At 35.5% G+C, this 20,747-nt stretch overlaps 4 protein-coding genes and 1 pseudogene across 6 annotated transcripts; 1 reads left to right on the forward strand and 4 right to left on the reverse strand.

The window, feature by feature from the left end:
- Positions 1–94: 94 nt before the first annotated feature.
- LOC147792676 (3-hydroxyacyl-[acyl-carrier-protein] dehydratase, mitochondrial-like) lies at positions 95–1,466 on the forward strand (annotated as a pseudogene). The gene is made up of 3 exons (XR_015421111.1): positions 95–367; positions 539–653; positions 745–1,466. The product of XR_015421111.1 is annotated as a 3-hydroxyacyl-[acyl-carrier-protein] dehydratase, mitochondrial-like (transcript).
- LOC111794432 (uncharacterized) lies at positions 1,244–4,592 on the reverse strand. 2 transcript variants are annotated; one of them, XM_087123974.1, is made up of 6 exons: positions 3,922–4,592; positions 3,526–3,720; positions 3,167–3,406; positions 2,610–2,881; positions 2,065–2,316; positions 1,244–1,826 (listed from the first exon to the last, which is right to left on the reverse strand). In XM_087123974.1, the coding sequence occupies exons 1-6, from the start codon at positions 4,271–4,273 to the stop codon at positions 1,536–1,538; spliced, it is 1,602 nt and encodes a 533-aa protein (XP_086980100.1). In that variant the 5' UTR covers positions 4,274–4,592; the 3' UTR covers positions 1,244–1,535. The 2 variants fall into 2 exon arrangements, with proteins under 2 accessions (XP_086980100.1, XP_023532213.2); XM_023676445.2 differs by having other exon boundaries at positions 2,664–2,881; positions 3,922–4,591.
- A 1,849-nt stretch (positions 4,593–6,441) lies between these two features.
- Positions 6,442–9,116, reverse strand: LOC111794438 (E3 ubiquitin-protein ligase RSL1). Its single transcript, XM_023676453.2, has 3 exons — positions 8,343–9,116; positions 6,872–7,638; positions 6,442–6,795 (listed from the first exon to the last, which is right to left on the reverse strand). Exons 1-3 carry the CDS (start codon positions 8,898–8,900, stop codon positions 6,687–6,689), a joined length of 1,434 nt encoding a protein of 477 aa, XP_023532221.2. The 5' UTR covers positions 8,901–9,116; the 3' UTR covers positions 6,442–6,686.
- Positions 9,117–9,933: 817 nt separating this feature from the next.
- Positions 9,934–13,603, reverse strand: LOC111794431 (E3 ubiquitin-protein ligase RSL1-like). The gene is made up of 3 exons (XM_023676444.2): positions 12,845–13,603; positions 10,862–11,628; positions 9,934–10,622 (listed from the first exon to the last, which is right to left on the reverse strand). The coding sequence occupies exons 1-3, from the start codon at positions 13,505–13,507 to the stop codon at positions 10,403–10,405; spliced, it is 1,650 nt and encodes a 549-aa protein (XP_023532212.2). The 5' UTR covers positions 13,508–13,603; the 3' UTR covers positions 9,934–10,402.
- Positions 13,604–17,426: 3,823 nt separating this feature from the next.
- On the reverse strand, positions 17,427–19,150 carry LOC111794499 (LOB domain-containing protein 1-like). The gene is made up of 3 exons (XM_023676539.2): positions 19,068–19,150; positions 18,664–18,885; positions 17,427–18,018 (listed from the first exon to the last, which is right to left on the reverse strand). The coding sequence occupies exons 1-3, from the start codon at positions 19,083–19,085 to the stop codon at positions 17,674–17,676; spliced, it is 585 nt and encodes a 194-aa protein (XP_023532307.2). The 5' UTR covers positions 19,086–19,150; the 3' UTR covers positions 17,427–17,673.
- Between the last annotated feature and the right edge of the window lie 1,597 nt (positions 19,151–20,747).

Genomic DNA, 20,747 nt, shown 5'->3' on the forward strand with positions numbered 1-20,747 from the left:
ATTCCCATTGAAGTTTTGTTCTTCTGCATATAATTTTTTAATTGACATATGCTGAAGGCGCAACATATTTGAGTGATACTTACTGGCCTTTACAAGTATGCTAAGTAGTAGAGGTTTATTCTCTACTTATAATTCTTCTTTGTAATGCTTCTCTTCTTCAACTTCGAATGTGCTCAAAATGGGAGATATCTTGAGCCATACTAGAATATTCACCAGTGAAGATGTGTTGGAATACTCCAAGGTGAGTCACGGCTCAAATCCTCTGCATTTTGATTCTGAATTAGCCCGACATGCTGGATTCGACAATCGTCTTGTTCACGGGATGCTTGTTGCTTCAATGTTCCCTCATATCATTTCCTCCCATTTTGTAAGTTTAGCAAGCCAGTGAGTTTCTTTTAAGACCATAGAATTTTAAGGGGACTGAGAAATGGCACCTGAATCTTTCTTACAACTTATAACTGTTTTGCGCTCTGTTTAAGCTGTTTTAATGTATGGTCTAGATGCTCTGATTTATGGTATATGTTGAGGATGATTGTAGCGGGGAGCTATTTACGTGTCGCAAAGCTTGAATTTAAAGTTACCAGTCTATGTTGGAGAGAAGATCATTGGCCAGGTATGGCAATCGGCCTTAGAGAAAATAAGAAGAGATATCTGTAAGCTTGTTCATTGCAGAACTCTAACTTCGCAGATTCAAATTTGAAGTTGTCATTTCCTTGAGTTAGGTACTTGCTGAATTTGTTTCAGGGGGAAATTTAAGACGGAATGCTTGAGGAATGGCGACGAACTCGTTCTTGAGGGTGAGGAAAGGGCCATCTTACCTTCGACAAACTCGTTCATTTCTGAGACAGATAGAAGATGATGGTCAAAGATAAGTCTCGACCGCTACCTTCGACTCAGGTTGAAGGGTTTTGCCAGCCTAAGATGGGGTCGAAGGAACTTTTTCCATCTGAACTCATTCAGTTTCTTGTCATCTAGATTTCATCATCTTCTTTGACTATCTGTCCCCAGTTATTGATGCTGTTGAGGCTGATGAAACTGGGCGTGGAAGACGACTTCCAGGAGAGTCGGTCCGACTTCCATTATTTTTACTTCATCTCCTATTCATTGGATTGTATCTTTTAAGAAATTAGCCAGGAGCCTTTTGATCTTGAAACTGATTAATATCATCAATGGAGAGTAACAAAATGAAACAGATTCGTTTCACAGAGAAAAGTTTTGCTTGTGTACTCACTGAGACCACAACTTACGGAGCAGAATGAATTGGATCTTTATTCGATTGTTTGTGTTCAACAAGACATCCAAAGCAGCACAAAAATGTAAATGAAGTTTAAAAATCAAAATTCTGCTTTGTTTGTACTTCTATTGCAAGGAGTAACTTGCACCTTTGACAGGTTCACTAGAATTTTGCTATAAAAGCAATGGGGCAAAAAAGAAAAAGAAAAAGAAAAAGAAAAAGAAAAAGAAAACTGTAACTTTCTGTATCCCTTTATACCTGCTAGAGAAGCAACAGAACAATTGTATGGTATTTACATTATCTATAGTGAACTACAGCAGCTATGTCTCTCGTAATCTGCAGTAGGATCACTGTCGGTTTGAGCTTCGAGATCTTCTGTGTCGCAATCGAAGGAAGTCTGATCGAGATGAGAATTGTTCAGTTGGCCCTGTGGGGTTCCAAAGAGGGTTGTGAATATCTGTCTATGGCATTCATCACAAAAGTAGATATAGGTAAAATGGCCTTCATATGGGAGCTTATGAACTGCAGCTCCTTGTAGGATTCGATGCACGTAATCAGTTATGGATGGTGGAACAACCATATCATCCATCCCCTGTTTGAATGAACATATGAGATCAAGAGGGAAAGGGGAAAATCAGATTACAATTGACAGCTCCAATTAGAATTTGAAAAGATTTGAAAAGGTAGGAGTTGTATTGCTTAGACGTCATTCAGCAGCCAGTTCAGGGGAAGCAGAGGCCACTATAATCGGTAGTGGGCATTGATATCATCTTAGTAAAGGGGAAAGGTTAAATTTTGACGAATATGAACATGAGCAATCAAAATCTAACCTGCCATATGTGTATAGGACCGAGGAAGCCTGTGAATTCCTCTTGGACATCACCTAGCAATGACTTGAGCCAATAAATCAAGGATCTTACTCGTCGTTTCTCTAATCTGAGGTCGTGAAGCCTGAAACCCCAATCTGACACAAGTAATGCAGCTTCCTCCATGAAAGGTTTTGGATTACCTTGCCTGATTGATTCTTCTACATCCCTTTGCCAGAACTCTTCATGGAGAGGATCCTCCACTAAAGCTCTATCCTGAAAAAATAATGTTAAGATCTCAAGTGATGCTTTACACTGTATAAGTTTTCTACGCAGTCTCAGGATCTAAATGGCTTGGACCAATCACTATGAAGTTTTGTGCAAAGAGCCTGACAATAGGTGCCTAGAACTACACATTACACATGAAAATATTACAAAACATGAATTGGGTATCCGCGGGCAATAGTTGTCTTCAGTCATAACATGATAAACATGAGAACATTCTTAGCATATCAATATCATAGGTGTGTAATCATCAATTAACGGGGAAGAACAGTAGGAAACCTTACAATAGAAGGATTGTGAAGATAAACCGACTGTGATTGTGGATAATAATGTCTCACCCTTTTTCCTAGTGACAATGCCAGCCACTTATCAATCTGATCATGCTTCCCAGACAGGAAGCTGTTACGGTAAAACAGAGGAAGAATGGTAGGAAACCTTCGAGCTAGGAAGTACATAAATTTCCGCTTTCTACTCCATTTCTCCCACGTCCGACGTCTTTCCTCCTTGTTCATACTTGGATCATAGGGATTAACCATTGGAGCAAACATAGCTGCACCTGCAGCACGATGCCAATGAGCATCAGAGATTCTATCACCAATGTGTCATTACAACTCTGAATATGTACTTGGGTATTCGCATCATCCAATATCCCTATCTCCATCTCTTCCTCTCACTCGCACAGTTGGCTTAAAATCCCTCCCTGGCATACTATTTCAATGGTCTACTGAATGTAAACTAGATTCTTACAAGCCCTTGTTTGTCTTAGTAATGTTACATTTCTACATTGAGATCTAAGCACTAAACTGTAAACTGAAGAACAATGGAATTAACTAATTCGTACCTGCAAGTTTATCAGGAATGTATCTAAGAGCAGCCCAAGCATGCATGCTCCCTGTCGAGTACCCTATTACCCAAAATCTGTCATTGACACCCAAAGCATTTGCTAAATACGACATGTCCATTGCTGAAGATTCAAGGTTTCTTTGAGGATGAGGATCACTCTCTCCAAAGCCCGGGAGATCATATGTCAACAAGCGAATGCCAAACTCTTCCAACAGTGAAGTCTTAAGCCCAGGCATTCCTAAGGATAAGAATACCGTGAAAATACGTTCAAATTTACAGATAGAAAAGGTTGCAGAAAGATATACAGGAATAGTTTAACGTAATAATGTCTTGAAATTTTAACCCCTCCGATACAACCTGCAAGCCGAGAAGAGAGGAAAGAATGAGGAGCTATCATTGAAAATCTAGCTCTGTCCGCAGGAACACCTTGCTCCTCGTATGCCAAGAATCTACCGTCGGGAAGCATTACTCGCCTGGCGCTCGGAGGATGTATGTATACCTTTTTAATTTGCGAGATGGAAATATCATCGCGTTGAGCATCTAAACTTAAAACTGTAGATAAACAAACCAGATCATTAAAGAGACTCTTCAGAGGAAATTCTTCAGGGAGGTACAAAAAATTCTTCAGTCGGTTAGAAGCGCGAAAACGATTCAAGTAACCAAGTATTGAAATGAAGTAAAATTCGAAGAACACAGTTGAAATTAATTCGCTTAAAAAACACAGATACAGCACAAGCGAATCCAGAATTTCACCTGCCAAAACAACAACGGAAACGGACAGTATGACCATCCAGACATGAAACGGATCCTTATCCTCGGGCAAGTAATCATTGAAGAATCGCAATTTAGCACAAACCTTCTCACAAGGCCCTCTAACTCTCTTCTCAATGTACGAGCCCTTCCCAAACGTCTTCACAAGATACGACTCCTTATCTCCCAAACTCTGCACCACAATATCCCTACACCCCTTCCCAAACTCCACAGCCATTTCCCCAGCCGCCTTAATAAACTCCATAGCTTGATCTCCAAAATTCTCCGGCTCACCAAAACCACCTCCCACTCCATGGCGAGCAGCATACGACGGCGGCGGCACTGTCGAAGTCATTCCGTCGGTCTCAGAACCAGATCACCACACTGTAAGATCGCGGAGGGCGTGAAAGGAATCAAAACGCAGCATAAAATTCAGCGTTCTGGAAGTGGAATTAAATTCAAATAAAGAGGGGAAACAGAAACAAAGTGATTGCGAAAAGGCTTCAATGAGACGCAAAGTGAAAAAGAAGAGAGAGAGAGAGAAGTAGAAGAATTTAGGGTTCGTAGAAGAAAAACGTTGACAAAGAAAAGGAAGCGAAAAGGCAATGGTGATGGCTGTGGTGGTGGGTGGGGACGAACACGAACACGAACACGAAGACGGAGACGAATTCAATTATTTTTTAAACTCGTTTATTATAATAATAAAAAAAATTTATTATTATTATTTTATTAAAAAAAAAAAAAAAAGAGACAGAGAGGTTTTGGGATTGCTCGAACAATGTCTCTGGTTTCCGTGCCCATTTATATTTATTTTATTATTATTCTTTTTCTAATTCTTATGTTTTATTTTCTTTTCTTTTTTTTCAAAATTTTTACAATATTTTATTATATTATAATATGTGGATAATGCTACAAAAAAAAAAATAGTATTTAGAAATGCTACAAAAAAAAAAATTATAGGCAGTGATAAATAATTGTTATAAATTTTAAAATAATTCTAGTAACTATAAAAATCAATTATAAAATGAAGTAAATAAAGTAGGATTAATTTTGAATTAGAGAAAATTATTTATTGTGAATTAGGTGTAATGACTATCTTTTTATCTAAATTATTTGAAATAAAAATTTAAATCATTAAAATTTTAGAAAAATAAGAGAGAGTAGATGTGAAATATACATATAGGAAGAAAAGATAAATTAATAAATAATTTGTTTTTAAAAAAAATTGTAATTTGGAAAAGTTTAAGAATATGACAAAATTCCTACCAAAAGAAAACTTTATTAAATTAATCAAATAATATTACTAAAAATCTACTTTATTTCTAAATTATGCACAATATTGAAATAGAAAGAAATCTAATTAAATTATATATATATATATATATATATATATATATATATATATATATATATATATATATATATAAAATTTAAAATTTTAAAAAGCAATTTTTTTGGGAAGCTAAAAGGAATATATATATTATTATTTATTATTATTATTATTATTTTTTTTTTTTTGGAGAAACTAAAAATATTAAATATTAAGGAATAAGGAATATATGTTGTTGTTTCTCCATTGTAGGCAGTGCGAAGGTTGGTGCAGATCCGGTGAAAGAAACCGAAAGTGGTGGTGGCGGACAAAACCGCCGCCCGTTTTTTTTTTCACGGAATTGCTCTAAATAGGATACAAAAAGTACCCATGAAGAAAATATAAAATAATTAAATATTGATAATAAAATAAAATATACTCTAAATATATTCCATAAATAATATATCTCAACACGATTCGGGTCGTCCCCAAATCCGAACCTTTTAATTACTAATTTTTCAAAATTTAATAATTTAGTCATTAAATGTTATTTCATATTTGATTTAATGTCATATACTTTCTAAGTAAATAACAATTTCATCTCTAAAATTTAATATACAAAAATTTTATTAACTTAATCTCTTTAATTTAAAATTTATTAATATTTCTTTAGATTTAATGTTTTTCACCGATGTAAACCAAATATGCCTATAAATTGTAAAGAAAAAACCACACAATTGAAACTTTTACCATAAACATTAGATTCTTACTCTTTCAAGTAAAGACTAAATTGTTATAAATGATGGAGAAAAAGACTTAAATGTTCAACCACTTAATTTATGACATTAGAAGAAAAAGTGTAACCGTCCAAACTTACCCTTAGTAAATATTCGTCACCCTCATAATTTGAAAATGCAGCTGTTAAAGCAATGTGCCAATGAGAACGTTGGGCCCAAAAGGAGTAAATTGTAAGACTGGGAACAAAACATTTTTTTTTATAAAGGGTAGAAACCTCTTCCTAATAAAAACACGTTTTAAAATTGTGAAGCTGATGGTGATACGTAGACAAGAGCTAGTAATATCTGATAGCGATGGGTTTTGACCATTCAAAATGGTATTAGAATCAAACATCCAGAGCTGTGTCAACGAGAACGTTGGACCCCAAAGAGATGTAGACTGTGAGATCCCACATTGATTGAAGAGAAAACAAAACATTCTTTACAAAAGTGTGAAAACTGACCATATCGATTAAGAATGAGTTTGGGCAGTTACAAAATCGACTTAATTTACCTACATAGTTCAAGAATATATTATTGCCTTATAAGAATGTAATTATTAAGCTTAGCACAGCCAATCAATGTAGTAATTAATAGTAAAAAGATATGATGATCACTTAAGATTAGAGAGAAACCTATAATCCGCCCTGAATTCCTCAAGCAATCTCCCCAACATCCATCCATTACTGTTCATCATTTAAGATAAGATGTTCATCCCACATCGGACACAAACATGTTGGCTGCCTGTTCTTCCACTCAGCTCCACAGGAATAGCAGAATTCATGTCCACATCTGAAGAACATCAGCAAATAACGAGGTGACTTCCTTCTGCAAGCAGAAATGCAAGAGGAGAAAGAAGAAAGCAAACCTGCAAACGATGTGGAAGCATCCTTCTGCAAGCTCAACCAAATGGCCACATCTCAGACATGGCTGCCAGAGCTTCTCCTTGGCCAGAGAATTCAGCTTTGCGTCTTCCGTTTGAGTGCCATGGCTTGACTTCCTGTACTCCTCACACGTCATGTCGTTGTGCCAAGTGGCTTTGCATTTGATGCAAAAAAGTCCATGGCATTTCATGCACTTCCTAGCTCCAGATTGCTCTGCATTTCCAAGAATGTCTTTTGTATAATCCAAAACTTCAGTCTTCGACATCAAAGCAGAGCATCTGGGTTGTGGGCAATAAACTTTCTCTGAAAAAGGGATGGAAGATTCTTTGAAGCGTTGATGAATGATTTCAATTACTTTTGGAGGGAAAAGTTTTTCAAAATTCTCAATACCCACTGTCGATTTACAGCCTTCATGAGGACATTTTGCCTCAGATCCATCAAGAAACTTCACTTCAACATGCTTTTTCATGCAAGAGAAGCAGTATCTATGAAGGCAGTCATTAACAGTATACATTTGATCCAATTCGTTATCTACATAACAAATCTTGCAGTTCTCTAGCAAGTTCTGGGTGTTGCTAGTTTCTGCATTTATCTGAGAAGCTGTGGATTGTTCTACTAATTTAAAGGCACTTTTCATCACATTTTGTTCTACCAAAAAGGGTTCACAATAAGAGAATTGCATTCGTAGAAAAGCTACTTTTTCGACTAGACTTGCAATCTTGCTCAGTTTTGGCCGTAATCTGCCTGTAACCTGCATTCGGTAATCAATCACTGATAGCACTAAATGTTTATGCTACGAAATCTAACAATGGACACAATCAGGGATTGGAACAATCCAACAGTGAACAAGAACAGAATTAACGTCTACAGCCAAATGAACACGAACATGAAAGGGCAGAATCAAATATTATAATGTTTATGCCACGAAATCTAACAATGGACACAATCAGGGATTGGAACAATCCAACAGTGAACAAGAACAGAATTAACGTCTACAGCCAAATGAACACGAACATGAAAGGGCAGAATCAAATATTATAATGTTTATGCCACGAAATCTAACAATGGACACAATCAGGGATTGGAACAATCCAACAGTGAACAAGAACAGAATTAACGTCTACAGCCAAATGAACACGAACATGAAAGGGCAGAATCAAATATTATAATGTTTATGCCACGAAATCTAACAACGAACACAATCAGGGATTGGAACAATCCAACAGTGAACAAGAACAGAATTAACATCTACAGCAAAACGAACAAGAACATGACAAGGCAGAATCAAATATTATAATGTTTATGCTATAAAATCTAACAATGAACACAATCAGGGCTCGGAACAATCCAACAATGAACAAGAACAGAATTAACATCTACAGCAAAACGAACAAGAACATGAAACGGCAGAATCAAATATTTCATAATGTTTGCTCGAAATGTACGCTAACTCACATATTGGTGAAGCATATAGTCATCGCAGAAGAAGGAAACTCGTTCCAAGTGAAGGGAAAGAGCCGCCTCAAGCCCTTTGATTAAGGCCATAAGCTCAGCAACCTCGGGACTGACGGCCTCGTTTTCTCGAGCAGCTTCCAATGGCTTCCTCACATGTATCAATAAATCATCTCTCGAATCGAAAACAGCCACCGCAATGATCGTTACGTCTCCGGCGGTCTCTTTGCCGACCAAACCCTTGAAATACAATCTGTAACTTTCAGAATCAAATAAAGGATCGAGGAGAGCAGATACGTCCGTATCAGAGGGCATCCGATAATCGTACCCCATCCCGTCGTCATCGGAGGTCAGATACGTCCATAGGTTAGTCGCATAGCGCATCTCGTTATCGTCGTCGAGAAAGGGCGACGATCGGGATGAAGCCGATGGTGGAGGAGAGTAGGAAGTAGGGGGAGAAAACTGGGTCTGTGAAAGGGCAATGACTTCTTTCAACTGGAGGTCGTAGGCGAGTTCATCGTCATCTAGGCCGGAATCAAGGATTACTGACCCATCCACCATGGATTCCGACGGAGAAGCGCTGCTAAAAAAGATACGGATTCGAAGTGGAATTGGCTGCGCTTACAAGTGAGTCTACAATTACTTGCTTCGTGGAAAGCCTTTGTAGTTTCCTTTCCTTCAACAACTACATTAAAAAAAATAGAAGACTCGGTCTATTATTATTAAAATCAGCGGCAAAATGCAAAACCGTCCGGTAGAAATTAATGACTTATCCATCACGCCTTCTCCAAATTCTCTCAACTGTTTTACCACTTTATTAACAGTGACGGTGTTTTTTATTTATAAATACATATTCTTCTCCTAATTTACTCAATGTGGGACTAAAAATTTGATAAATCCCGTGCCAAAGAAACCATAAGAAATTTCCAGGAAAAGAAAAGAAAGTTTATAAAAACCGATTTATATTTTTCAAAAACTCATTTTTTTAATTTTTTTTCCTCTTTTAAAAATTTCTTGTTTTTTTCTATCAAATTTTCATATCTACATAAATCTTTTTTTTTTTTTCTATTTATTTAACTTTCATATCCAATTTTATCTCTCTTAAAATAAAATATTGAAATTTCCTTTTTCTTATAACATACGTAATAATATTTCTCTAAAACTTTATTTTTATTTTCATGCGTCCACACATTTTTTTCTCTCTAAACATCTCTTCATCTCTCTTATTTTTAAAAAAATAAAAAAAAATTATCAAACATATATAGTTTTTGTTAATAATAATAATAAAAAAAAAAAGAAAAAAAAAAGGGTTTTAAACGGGCCCAAATAAATACAATTCTTAAAAGGTTGACTTGACGACGACAGCGTCGGCTGGAGAACCTGGAAAGAGACGCAAAAAACGACAAATTGGAAAATGACAGAGGCCAGAGCAGTGTCAAGTTTCACACCACCAACTATTTCTAAATTAATATATATATATATAAATTACATATATAAGTGTGTGTATATCTATATATATATATATATATATATATATGTATACATTTAAAAAAAAAAAAAAAAAAAAAAAAAAAAAAAAAAAAAATCACACCGTCATAACACATATTGTCCTCTTTGGACTTTCTCTTGAGGGGAGCCCAACCACACCGCCCGTAGATATTGTCTTATTTGGGCTTTTCCTTTCGGATTTTCCCTCAAGGCTTTAAAACGCGTCTACAAAGATTTCCACCTTTATAAAGGGTGTTTCGATCTGTTCGACCAATGTGAGATATCACTCTACTTTCGAATAATAGAGAATAGAAATGAAGAAGAAGAAAGTGTTACCTTTTAAGTTCAGAATGTGTAAAGCAGCTTCACACCCGGAGGAGAGGAAGCAAATTTGATTGATGATTAAAACCTGTTAAACAAAAAAAGAGAGCTCCCAACAAAGTTCAACTATGTCAATATCTATCTATGAACAGGCAATTTACAGGCACAAAATCAATTCCCCAGTTGGATCAGATCATTTGACTCAAATTGAAGATGAACAAGAAGGATTGTTTTTCTATTCTCTCATTTTTTGATCAAATATAATAATGTTCATCATCTGAATCATAAAACTCTTCTTCTTCTTCTTCTTCTTCTTCTTCTTCTTCTTCTTCATCTAAGTATATACCATCAAGATCCAATTCCCTATTATTATCATTATACCAGATACAATCCTCACTCCAGAGCGGGCAAGAACACGTCGCCTTTTTAACTTTCCATTCCGCTCCACATTTATAGCAAAACTGGTGACCGCATCTGCAATGAAAATACGAGCAAAGAGTTGATTTTGTGGTCAACTCAAAGTTGGATGAAGAAATGAACAAGTGCAAACTAGATTTGGTTTAGACAACTTGCAGGTATTGTAGGCATTCATATTACTATTTTGATTCTTATCCTTCAATCAAATTCAAGTTGGTGGGAAGAAAAATGTACATAATCTGTCAAAACTTCATGCCAACCAAGAATTTCAAGTAAGAGGGGAATAATAAGATTACCTGCAAGTCATGTGATAGCAACCTTCAGCAAGTTCAATCATGTGATTACATTTCACACATTGGCGCCACAGGCACGTCGATGCCAGGGACTTCAATTTCACATCTTCTAATTCCAGATTACTTGACCCTTTATAGTTCCTGCATGAAACGAGATTATGCCAAGGAACCTTGCAGTTGATGCAGAAAAGACCATGACACTTCATGCATTTCCTCAATCCAGATTGGTTGGCACTACCAAGAACATCTTTAGTGTATTCCAAGGCCTCGCCTTTTGTCGTTAGAGCCGAGCATTTCGGATATGGGCAATAAACTTTCTCAGAAACTGGTATGGAAGCCTCTTTAAGATGTTGGCGCATGGTAGCCATATCTTTAGGTGTCAAGAATTTTGTGCAGCTATCAACGTTGAGGTCGATCATACAGCCCTCGTGCGGACACTTTGGCACCAAACCTTGAAGTAATTTCACTTCCATGTGTTGTTTCATACAAGAAAAGCAGTACCGATGCAAGCAGCCATCAACCGCAAACATCCTATTAACATCACAATCCTCCAAACAAATAACACAAGTCTCATTTAGCTTCTTTGGGACAGGATCTTCAGTTTGTGTGATCTGAGGAACTATTGCTTCTCTGGCTAGTTTGAATGCAAATTTGATATCATGTCGAGCCACAAGCCTGGGATAGCAAGAGTCGAAACGTGCTTGAAGATGAGTTATCTGTCTGAATAGAGCGGCAACCTTGCGCTGCTTGGGCAGCCATCTACCAGTTACCTGCACATGGGTTAATGATAAGAGGTTGGATTCTTTATTGTAGTTCTAGACATAAAGTGCAAGTGAAAAGCTTAACCCTGAGCTCAGCTATTCATACCAACCTTTTTGGAATTCTAAATCACATTTCAGGAACCGATGTTGAGGATTGTTGGGAGGGAGTCCTATATTGACTAATTTAGAGAATGATCATTGGTTTATAAGTAAGGAATACATCTCCATTGGTGTGAGGCCTTTTGGAGAAGCTCAAAGCAAAATCATGAGAGCTTATGCTCAAAGTGGACAATATCATACCATGATGGAGAGTCGTGATTCCTAACATGGTATCAGAATCATGCCCTTAACTTAACCATGTCAATAAAATCCTCAAATGTCGAAGAGAGCCTCGATTAAAGGGAGGTTGTTCGGGGGCTTCATAGGCCTTAGGGTAAGGGGAGGTTGTTCGAGGGTTCCATAAGCCCTAGGGGAGGCTCTATAGTGTACATTGTTCAAGGGGAGGATTGTTGAGAATGGTTGGGAGGTGTTGGAAAGAGGGATAGTGAAAGAGATAGGAATAGATGAGAATAGATAGAAGCTGCAGTGCTTTATTAATGTCTACTGACTTGATTACTAGAGGGTTACACAATTACAGTATTTATACCTCATACACTAGACCAGAAATAGTAAATCATGCAAATCTAGATAAATTCAAATCTACTAACAATCTCCTAAAATCTTGGTAGTTTGAATATTTGAATCATATCTCAACTACTTCAAATCATATCTTCATTTTGAATACTTTGAATCATATCTCAACAGGAGGGATTCTCACATTAGCTAATTTAGGGAATGATCATGGGTTTATGGGTAAGGAATATCATTTCCATTGATATGAGACCTTTTGAGGAAGCCCAAAGCAAAGCCAAGAAAGTAAGTAGACATTATCGTACCATTATGGAGAGTCGTAATTCAAGTAATTCAACAATGGAGAATGAGTTTATGATCCCTTTCTATCAACGTAATACTCAACAGAAAGAAACCAGACTATTATGAAAGTAAAACGTAAGGGCGCCATGCCACGTGATGGTTCATATAAACGTCTCTTGATCGACGCACTACTTGTAGATTACAGCTAAAGTTTTAACCAACACGAAATTATATCGGATGCTAATGATAAACAAGTAACTGCAAGAAATTTGTTCAAGAATAAACGACAAACAAAAGTATAGAGAAGGCTTACAAATTGATAAAGCGGATAGTAATCGCAGTAAAAACAAAGTTGCTTCAATTCCAAATCAATAGCTGCGTTCAGCCCTGCAATCAAAGCCTTACACTCAGCCACCATTTTGCTCCTTTCGTTTCCTACAAGACGTCGTTTCACCTCGAAGACTAATTCATTCTTTGGATTACAAATCGCAACACCTATTCCAATCCCTACCTCACTTACAAGACCCTTGAAATAGAGGCTAGAAACGCCCTGATTCTCCTCGCTCTTCGAGGATCCCTCCCCGAAGGATTTCTCAATACTATATCCGCGCTCACTCAAGTCACCATCGGGAATATTTAGAATCTCCCCGGAATCGTGAGTCCTGCGAGTGTCGAACGCCGATTGCAGCCATTCTTGGAATATTTGATCGCATTCCCCGAGTTCACTGGAGTGGAGCGTACCGATTGTCGTGATATCATTCCCTTCGAGTTCTTGAAATTCTGGCAGAGGAGTGAAGGAAGAGGCAGAGGAAGCGAGTGATGCGTCGAGAGCTTCTTCGATTGGAAGTTTATAGGAAAATTCATGGTCCGAATCGAGTGCAAGGGCGTCCATGAGATCACGAAGCTGCGCGGAAACTACGGCGTTTAAGTCTTCCCCGTCGGGATTCTGAGAGGTCTGGTCGGCCGGAGTCCACATTGGGCTCTATATTCCCGGGAGGATGACGCAATAAAAATTTGTAAGAACAAAGTAATTATGCTTTTTAAACACACAAGGGAATTGTAATTAGTAAGCATAATAACTAATGAATACGCAAATAGATATACATCGATAGGCCTTAGTCCGTGCAATGATTCATCGTCGGTGAATTACAATTATTCATAAATCTATCAGTGATAAACACGTTAGCGAGTTCGTAGACATCAATAAAAGTCTCGGGAAGAGTTATTTTTTTTTGTTTAACGATCTGCCCACCCTGGAAACGCCTTAGCTGGAGGTATGGTCCAACAGTTGGAAGAGCCCACACGTTGCATGGTGTCCAGTGCACCTACAATGGCCCTTGAAAGTCAGGAGGACCGAGTGCCTCCCACACCCAGTTTGTACTCATAACTGCATTTAGATCTACTGTCTAAATTTATTGTTTAGGGTGTCTACGTTTGTAGTTGTCAATCTGGTCAAAAACAGCAAGCTTAAGTAAAATCGAGTCAAACTCGTATTTTGAACTATGATTTCTATCCCGATGTGACAGTATATAGATAGGAAAAATGTGACTGCAAAATTAAATTTGTGTTTAGTGCCATTGGGTTCGATGCTCGAAGTACTTCACTTTATTACTTAGTAAACTGCGTGTACCTGCACTACGTTGCAACCATCTCATCACCTATCACTCATAGACTTCACAGTTATTGATAGACATTTATCATTAATTTTGATCCGTCCTTATCTTTGTCTCGCAATCTATGTCGATCCTTATACCGAATTTTTTCATTTTTTTTTATTTATTTATTTAGAGATTTGAGTTTTTTGCGAGAAAAAATTATCCATATGAAAATATATATATTATTAAATAATTTCCATTAAAAAAAATGTAGCACATACTAATAAATCCGATATGATTCTAATAAGCAAAAATATAATATATTTTAACATAATTTCTAAAAACTTAAAATTTTATATTACAAAAATAATAATATATATTATTGATTGGACCCTCGGAGAAACTTACTGGGCCGCCCATTCCAAGTAAGGAGTTGGAACTTGGGCTTTTGGTGACGGCCCAATTATCCTTTCAATGGAAGTAAAACGGGCCGGTTCTCAGCCCGATGACCAATTATCCTTTCAAGATATAACGAATATTAGATGTAAAATTAAATTTACCATAATTTATTAACAAAATATAGTACAAATTTTTGCTGTATAATATCATTTTTTTTTCTAATTAATACCGATAATTATTTATTAAAATTGGAACAAATTTTTAAGCTCGATGAATAAAAAAAATAAATATTTAAAAATGGGAAGCAACCGCTCCATTTACTTAGTTGGAGAATTTATTTTTTCCTTATTTTATTTAGATTAAATAACATAAATTCTATTTAATCCGACAGATTTTTACCTAATATTTTTAATATATTTTTCTAATTAATAGACTATTTAAATATAAAATTAAATTTTATATCTAATATAATTTTATATTTATGGTAGAAGTCTTAACAATTTTCGAATTTATTAAATATTAAATTAAAAGTTTAATACAAAATTTAAAAAAATATATATTATTAGAATTTTTTAAAAGGAATATAAAGTTTAAAAATAAAATAAAATATAATTATTTAATTATTGAAAACAAATGTAGTTTAAATCATTTAATATATAAAATAAAATCTCTAGTGTTCTATTTGTTGGAAGATAAAAGTCCAGCTAATTTAGAGAATGATCATGAATTTATAAATAAAGAATATTCGGTATAATGTCTTTTGGTTGGAGAAGGTTAAAGTAAAGCCATGAGAGCTTAGGCTCAAAGTGGAAAATATCATACTATTGTGGATCTCCACCACAGTTGAATTCAAAATTATGCAATTATTTCAATAAATAAATAAAGGCTTCATTACATGTTACATTTAAATAGGAAAAGAAAGAAGTCTTTGTTAAAAAAACAGACAGTATTTTTTCCATAAATAAAACCAACAAAAATCATGGTTTTATTCAAACATGTCATCAACATAAGCGGACAAAAATAATAATAAATAAATAAGCGAATAGAAGCTTTATTTGACTCAAACTTTGACTTTATTTGTTGGACAATCCTAGTACTACAAATTAATTCCTCACGTGGGTTCTTTAACCCATTTCTCGTTTTAAAATTGTGAGACAGACGACTATACATAAAGGGCTTGCTTACAATATTTGCTAGTAGTGAGTTTGGGTGTGTCAGCGAGGACATTGGGCCCTCAAGGTAGTGGATTGTAAGATCCTATATTGGTTGGAGATAGGAATGAAGCATTTCTTATAAGAGTGTGGAAACCTCTCTCTAACAGACACGTTTTAAAAATTGTAAGGCTGACGGTGATACATAACGAGCCAAAGTGGACAATATCTGTTAGTGGTGGATTTTAGCTGTTACAAATGGTATTAGAGTCAAACACCGAACGGCAAACAATATCTACTAGTGGTAGATTTGGGTTGTTACAAATGGTATTAGAGCAAGACACCGAGCAATAAACTAGAGAGGATGTTGGGCTTCTTAAACCTGTTCTTAGTAGACACGTTTTAAAATCGTGAAATAATTAATAAAAGTTTGATTTTAAATTGAAATAATTATTAGTTTATGCCGGGACTAATTTTAAAATAAAAGATAAGTTATAGAAAAAGTTAAATAATAATAATAATATAAGAATAAAGTAAGTACGGAAAGTTGGTTGGAAAGAAAAATGTAAACATGAAAGAAAGAAAGAGAAAGAAATTAAACTTTATTAAAAGCAATTTTTTAGTTTAATACGAATTAAAAAAATATATTTTTTTATTTATTAAAACGTCAAAAATTTAAATGTAAAATAAATAAAAAAATTATATAGAATAAAAAATAAATTATGGTGGGAAGGATTTATAATTTTATTATTATTATTTAATTTTTATTTTTATTAAAAAAAAAGAAGAAAGAAAGGCTGTTGAATTCAAATGGTTTGAAGTGTAGAACACATGAGGCGTAAGCTTTATGTCTTTTTCCATTTTGAATAATAAAATGAATGAGGATTTCGCAAATTGGTGTTGGAATTTAGAATTTTAGCTTCTTTTTTTGTGCCTTTTTCTTTTACTAGTAAAACCAACCCGTACACACTTCACTTCCAAAAATCACGTTTTGTTCAACTATGTCGATGTGGTCAATAAAGAGTTCGAGAAAATCAATATTCTTCCCACGAGGCGGCTGGTGAGGAGGATGGTAAGTGAAGATAACAAGCCGTGCTCGAGATGAGGTAGAAGAAGAAAAGAATGGAAGAGATAATAAGTCATCTCGCAAAATCGTATACAGTATATCATTCTTTCATTAGATAACTACTCGTTGAAGTACCATTTAAAACCAGTTTGAATATCAAACTTTGGAATTAAAACATGTTATTTTAAAATTTTAGTGACCAATGGAAGGCTAAATCTAAATTTCAAAGACAGAATATATATTTGGCTAGAAAATTTTCATATACATCTTTAGAACTATTTTTAGATAAAATAATTACAACTCTTGGTGTATTTGATCCACTTTTAAAAAAATGTTTAATAGATATTTAATTTTTTCTTATATTATTAAATCTTTAAATAGGACTATAAACACAAACTATAATAAATATTACCACCGTCAAACTTTTGAATTATAGAATCATTAGAATTTAATCTAATTTTTCTCGTTCCTTAAGAACTTTAAGATCGAGAGTAACCTTACAATTGCAATATTTATAATTTAAAAATAATTTGTGCTAGATAATACAACTATTATAAAGATTATAGTTTTTCTAATATAGCAAATGCGAGAGCGAAAATTTAAACTTTCAAACTATACTCACTTTGGTGAAGACCCTTTTTTGTAATAGCTTATATTTGATCGACATTTTACTTTATAACGATAATATGAACATTAAACTGAAAATATCTCCATTTAAATGAATATTTTATCTCAAACGAGAGAAGTTTAAGCAATTGGTATACATGGCATCTACTTTTCTTTTTCTTTTTTTTGGCCTAACAGAGGAATTGAGGATAGAGAGCTTTAATTTCCCTCCTTTTGAAGCAGAAATTGGCTCAAGAGTTTGGTGAAAATTCATTGGAACCTTTTATCAAACACCTTAGATGCACAAACCAAAAGATCAGATAATTCATGTCCAGAGAGGTTCCCATATTTGGTTTACATTGCTATAATCATCGAAGTTGGTTTGGGTGATGCTATGGAAGCCGCTGTGAGGGCTGGCATTGAAATCATCAAAACACTGGTGGTGAGACTGAGCTAATTCCCTGCAAACGAAGGCCACCAGATTGGCTTGTTGGCATTCCATGTTGAGAAGCTCAGCCTGAGCCTTCGCTAGCTGCGCTTGAAGATCATTGACTTGCTTTTGGAGTTGGCAAATGGCCCCTGCTGATCCATAAACAGGGTCTCTGATCCTCGCATTTGCTTCGTAAACCATGCTGCTCACTGCATCGGCCCTTTGTGATTCAGGCAGTTCCTGTAATTATCCCCAACAAACAATTTCAGTTCGCAACAAAATGGGGGAATCTAGAGAATTGAAGCCCAATGGAATCAGATCAAACAGAATCAAACAGAATGTTGTATTCAAATTTCCATACTTCAAAAGTTATATTATAAACATACTCTAATATAATGTTCAAGTTAGAGATTGAAATTGAGATACTTATTAGGTTAAGTGGCTGGCTGAAAAGACATCACGAAGAAAGTTTAGGAACAAACAAAATGTTCGATCGAAAAGTCCTATATGCGTCGATTGAACATATAATTTAGGGCTTTAATTCAACAAGATCTTGAGAAAAGTCAATTTCAGAAAAATCCTTTTCCAGTTGCGTAGTTTCTTAATGTGTAAAACCTTTTGCCTCCTTTTTGACAACAACGTTGGAGCCTCCTTTAATGGCTTTTCCGATTACGTTTCACATTAACACACAAATCAACGCGAAAAAAGAAACAAGGAAGTAACAAGGCCCTTAGTTTCAAAGTTTATAACAAATCAACGATTAGTTTCAGCCCTAGTTCATTGATAAGAGCCTCCAAACTAATCGATCGTCAATTCAAAGTTAAACAAAAAAAACAGCAATCATATCAACGAATTCACAGAATATAAAAGGCGGATGAAAAAGACCTGCAAGCATTTAATGATATTACTCGCGCCAAAAACTCGATGAGCGATGGCGAACTTCGCCGGCTCAGTGGGAGGGAAATAGGGCGCCAATACACATCCTCCGGCACATCGCCGCCTCAAAATCCTGCAGGCCGCACAAGGACTGAGAACGAGAGGCGGCGGTGAAGCGGGAGAGGAAGAAGAAGGAGATTGAGATAGTGGAGTAGACGAAACGGTGGTGATTGAATTGTTAGACGAACACGACTCTCCACAATGGTATGATATTGTCCACTTTGAGCATAAGCTCTCATGGCTTTGCTTTGGGCTTCCCCAAAAGGCCTCATACCAATGGAGTTAGCATTCCTCACTTATAAACCCATGATCATTCCCTAAATTAGTCGATGTGGGACTTCCATCATCCAACATGAATCACTTCCTTCCATTATTGACGAACGGAAGCAAAGAGAAGAAGAAGAAGAAGAAGAAGAAGAAGAAGAAGAAGAAGAAGAAGAGATGAGTTGGAGTTGCAGAGGGAAAAACAGAGATATAAATAGAGAAAAGAAGAGAGGAGAAAAAAGGCATGAAATTATGGTCTCTTAAGCCTTTGGATGGCTAGCTGCCTCATTAATTCCAAACACTTAGGTTCGAGCTGCCTCGTTAACGAGCAATATGGCAAGCTAGGTTCGAGTCAGGTTTGAGAGGCTTGGCCGGACTCGAACCCAAATTTTATGTTAAATCTAGAATCTCGAAAGGTATCTCCAAACCTCTCGAGTCCTTCTCGTTTAAAAACTATTGAACGTGACCATTGTTACAGTACAACTACGTCCTAGTAACTATTTAGGGTGTAGGTTCGAGATCTAAACACCGAACATAAATTTAATGTAAAAGTACGTGATTATTTAGGTATAATTAATTAGTTATTTTGGAGAGATATATCATAAATTTAAAACATTATTAATTAAATCAAATTAATTTTATAACTAATAATAATTAACTATTTTATACCTGTCATACAAATTCTTTCTTAATATTTGTTAAATATTTTTTATTTTAGAAATATAATATGCTTAATTAATTGGATTATTTAATATAATTTAATTAAAATTATTTATTTGAGAATAATTATTAAGTTTGGTGTCACGTGTAAAATTAAGTTTTCAACCTGGAATAATTGTGGGAAAAGAATTTTTTATTATTTTAATTAAATAATAAAAGGTCTAAATTTTCAAATTTTATGACTTTTTGTGATTAGAGACGGCATTATCTCTGTCTCCATTTTCCAATTTTGTTGGAGTTAATTAGAACATTAAGACATAAAAGTCCTTTAATTACTCGATTAACATGAACTCTATTTTAATTTGGTTTTTAGGTAAATTCATAAATCAATGTCACAGCTGTTATACGAGTGTCATTATCTCACTGAGATAAATAGATTTTGACCCCACACGCCAAGACAGACAAGAGGCGACCTTCAAATGGCACCCATGCGGTCATGTTTGAGATAAGATTAAGAAGTGTCATGATGCGACCGAGAAGTATGGTGCATCATTCAACACACCAACAATGTGCATTGAAGATAAATCGAGGCATATGCAAAGTTTGAGAGAACGAGGCGACACGAGTGTCAAAGACAAGCTCGAAGAGGGTTGGGTAGAGCCCTAGGCCATAACCCTTTTCATATTAGAGCTCGCAGATATTGTCCTCTTTGGGCTTTCCCTTTCGAGCTTCCTCTCAAGGCTTTAAAACACGTCTACTAGGGGAATGTTTCCACACCCTTGTAAATGGTGTTTTGTTCTCCTCCCCAACCAATGTGGGACATCACATATATATTGACTTATGATGAGTCTATCCCATTTCAAGAACAAATTTTTTACGCGTGGACTTGAGCAACATAAGCCCACCCTTTCTCTTCAATCTGGACCATCGGATCGTGTCCACTCCGTTGGAACTACGAAATTACTCCGACAATATAATAGATATACATGAGTGGTAGACAATTATATCGAATTTGTTTGATATGTGAAACCTATCGGTTGTTAGCTCTCCAATTAGATATAGATGTCTACTGGGTAAGGCGGGGTTGGAGCGAGAATAGGGAATATAAT

This window comes from Cucurbita pepo, chromosome 5 (genome assembly GCF_057944985.1).
Source record: "Cucurbita pepo subsp. pepo isolate OVF chromosome 5, ASM5794498v1, whole genome shotgun sequence".
In the NCBI taxonomy this organism is placed as follows: Eukaryota; Viridiplantae; Streptophyta; class Magnoliopsida; order Cucurbitales; family Cucurbitaceae; genus Cucurbita; species Cucurbita pepo.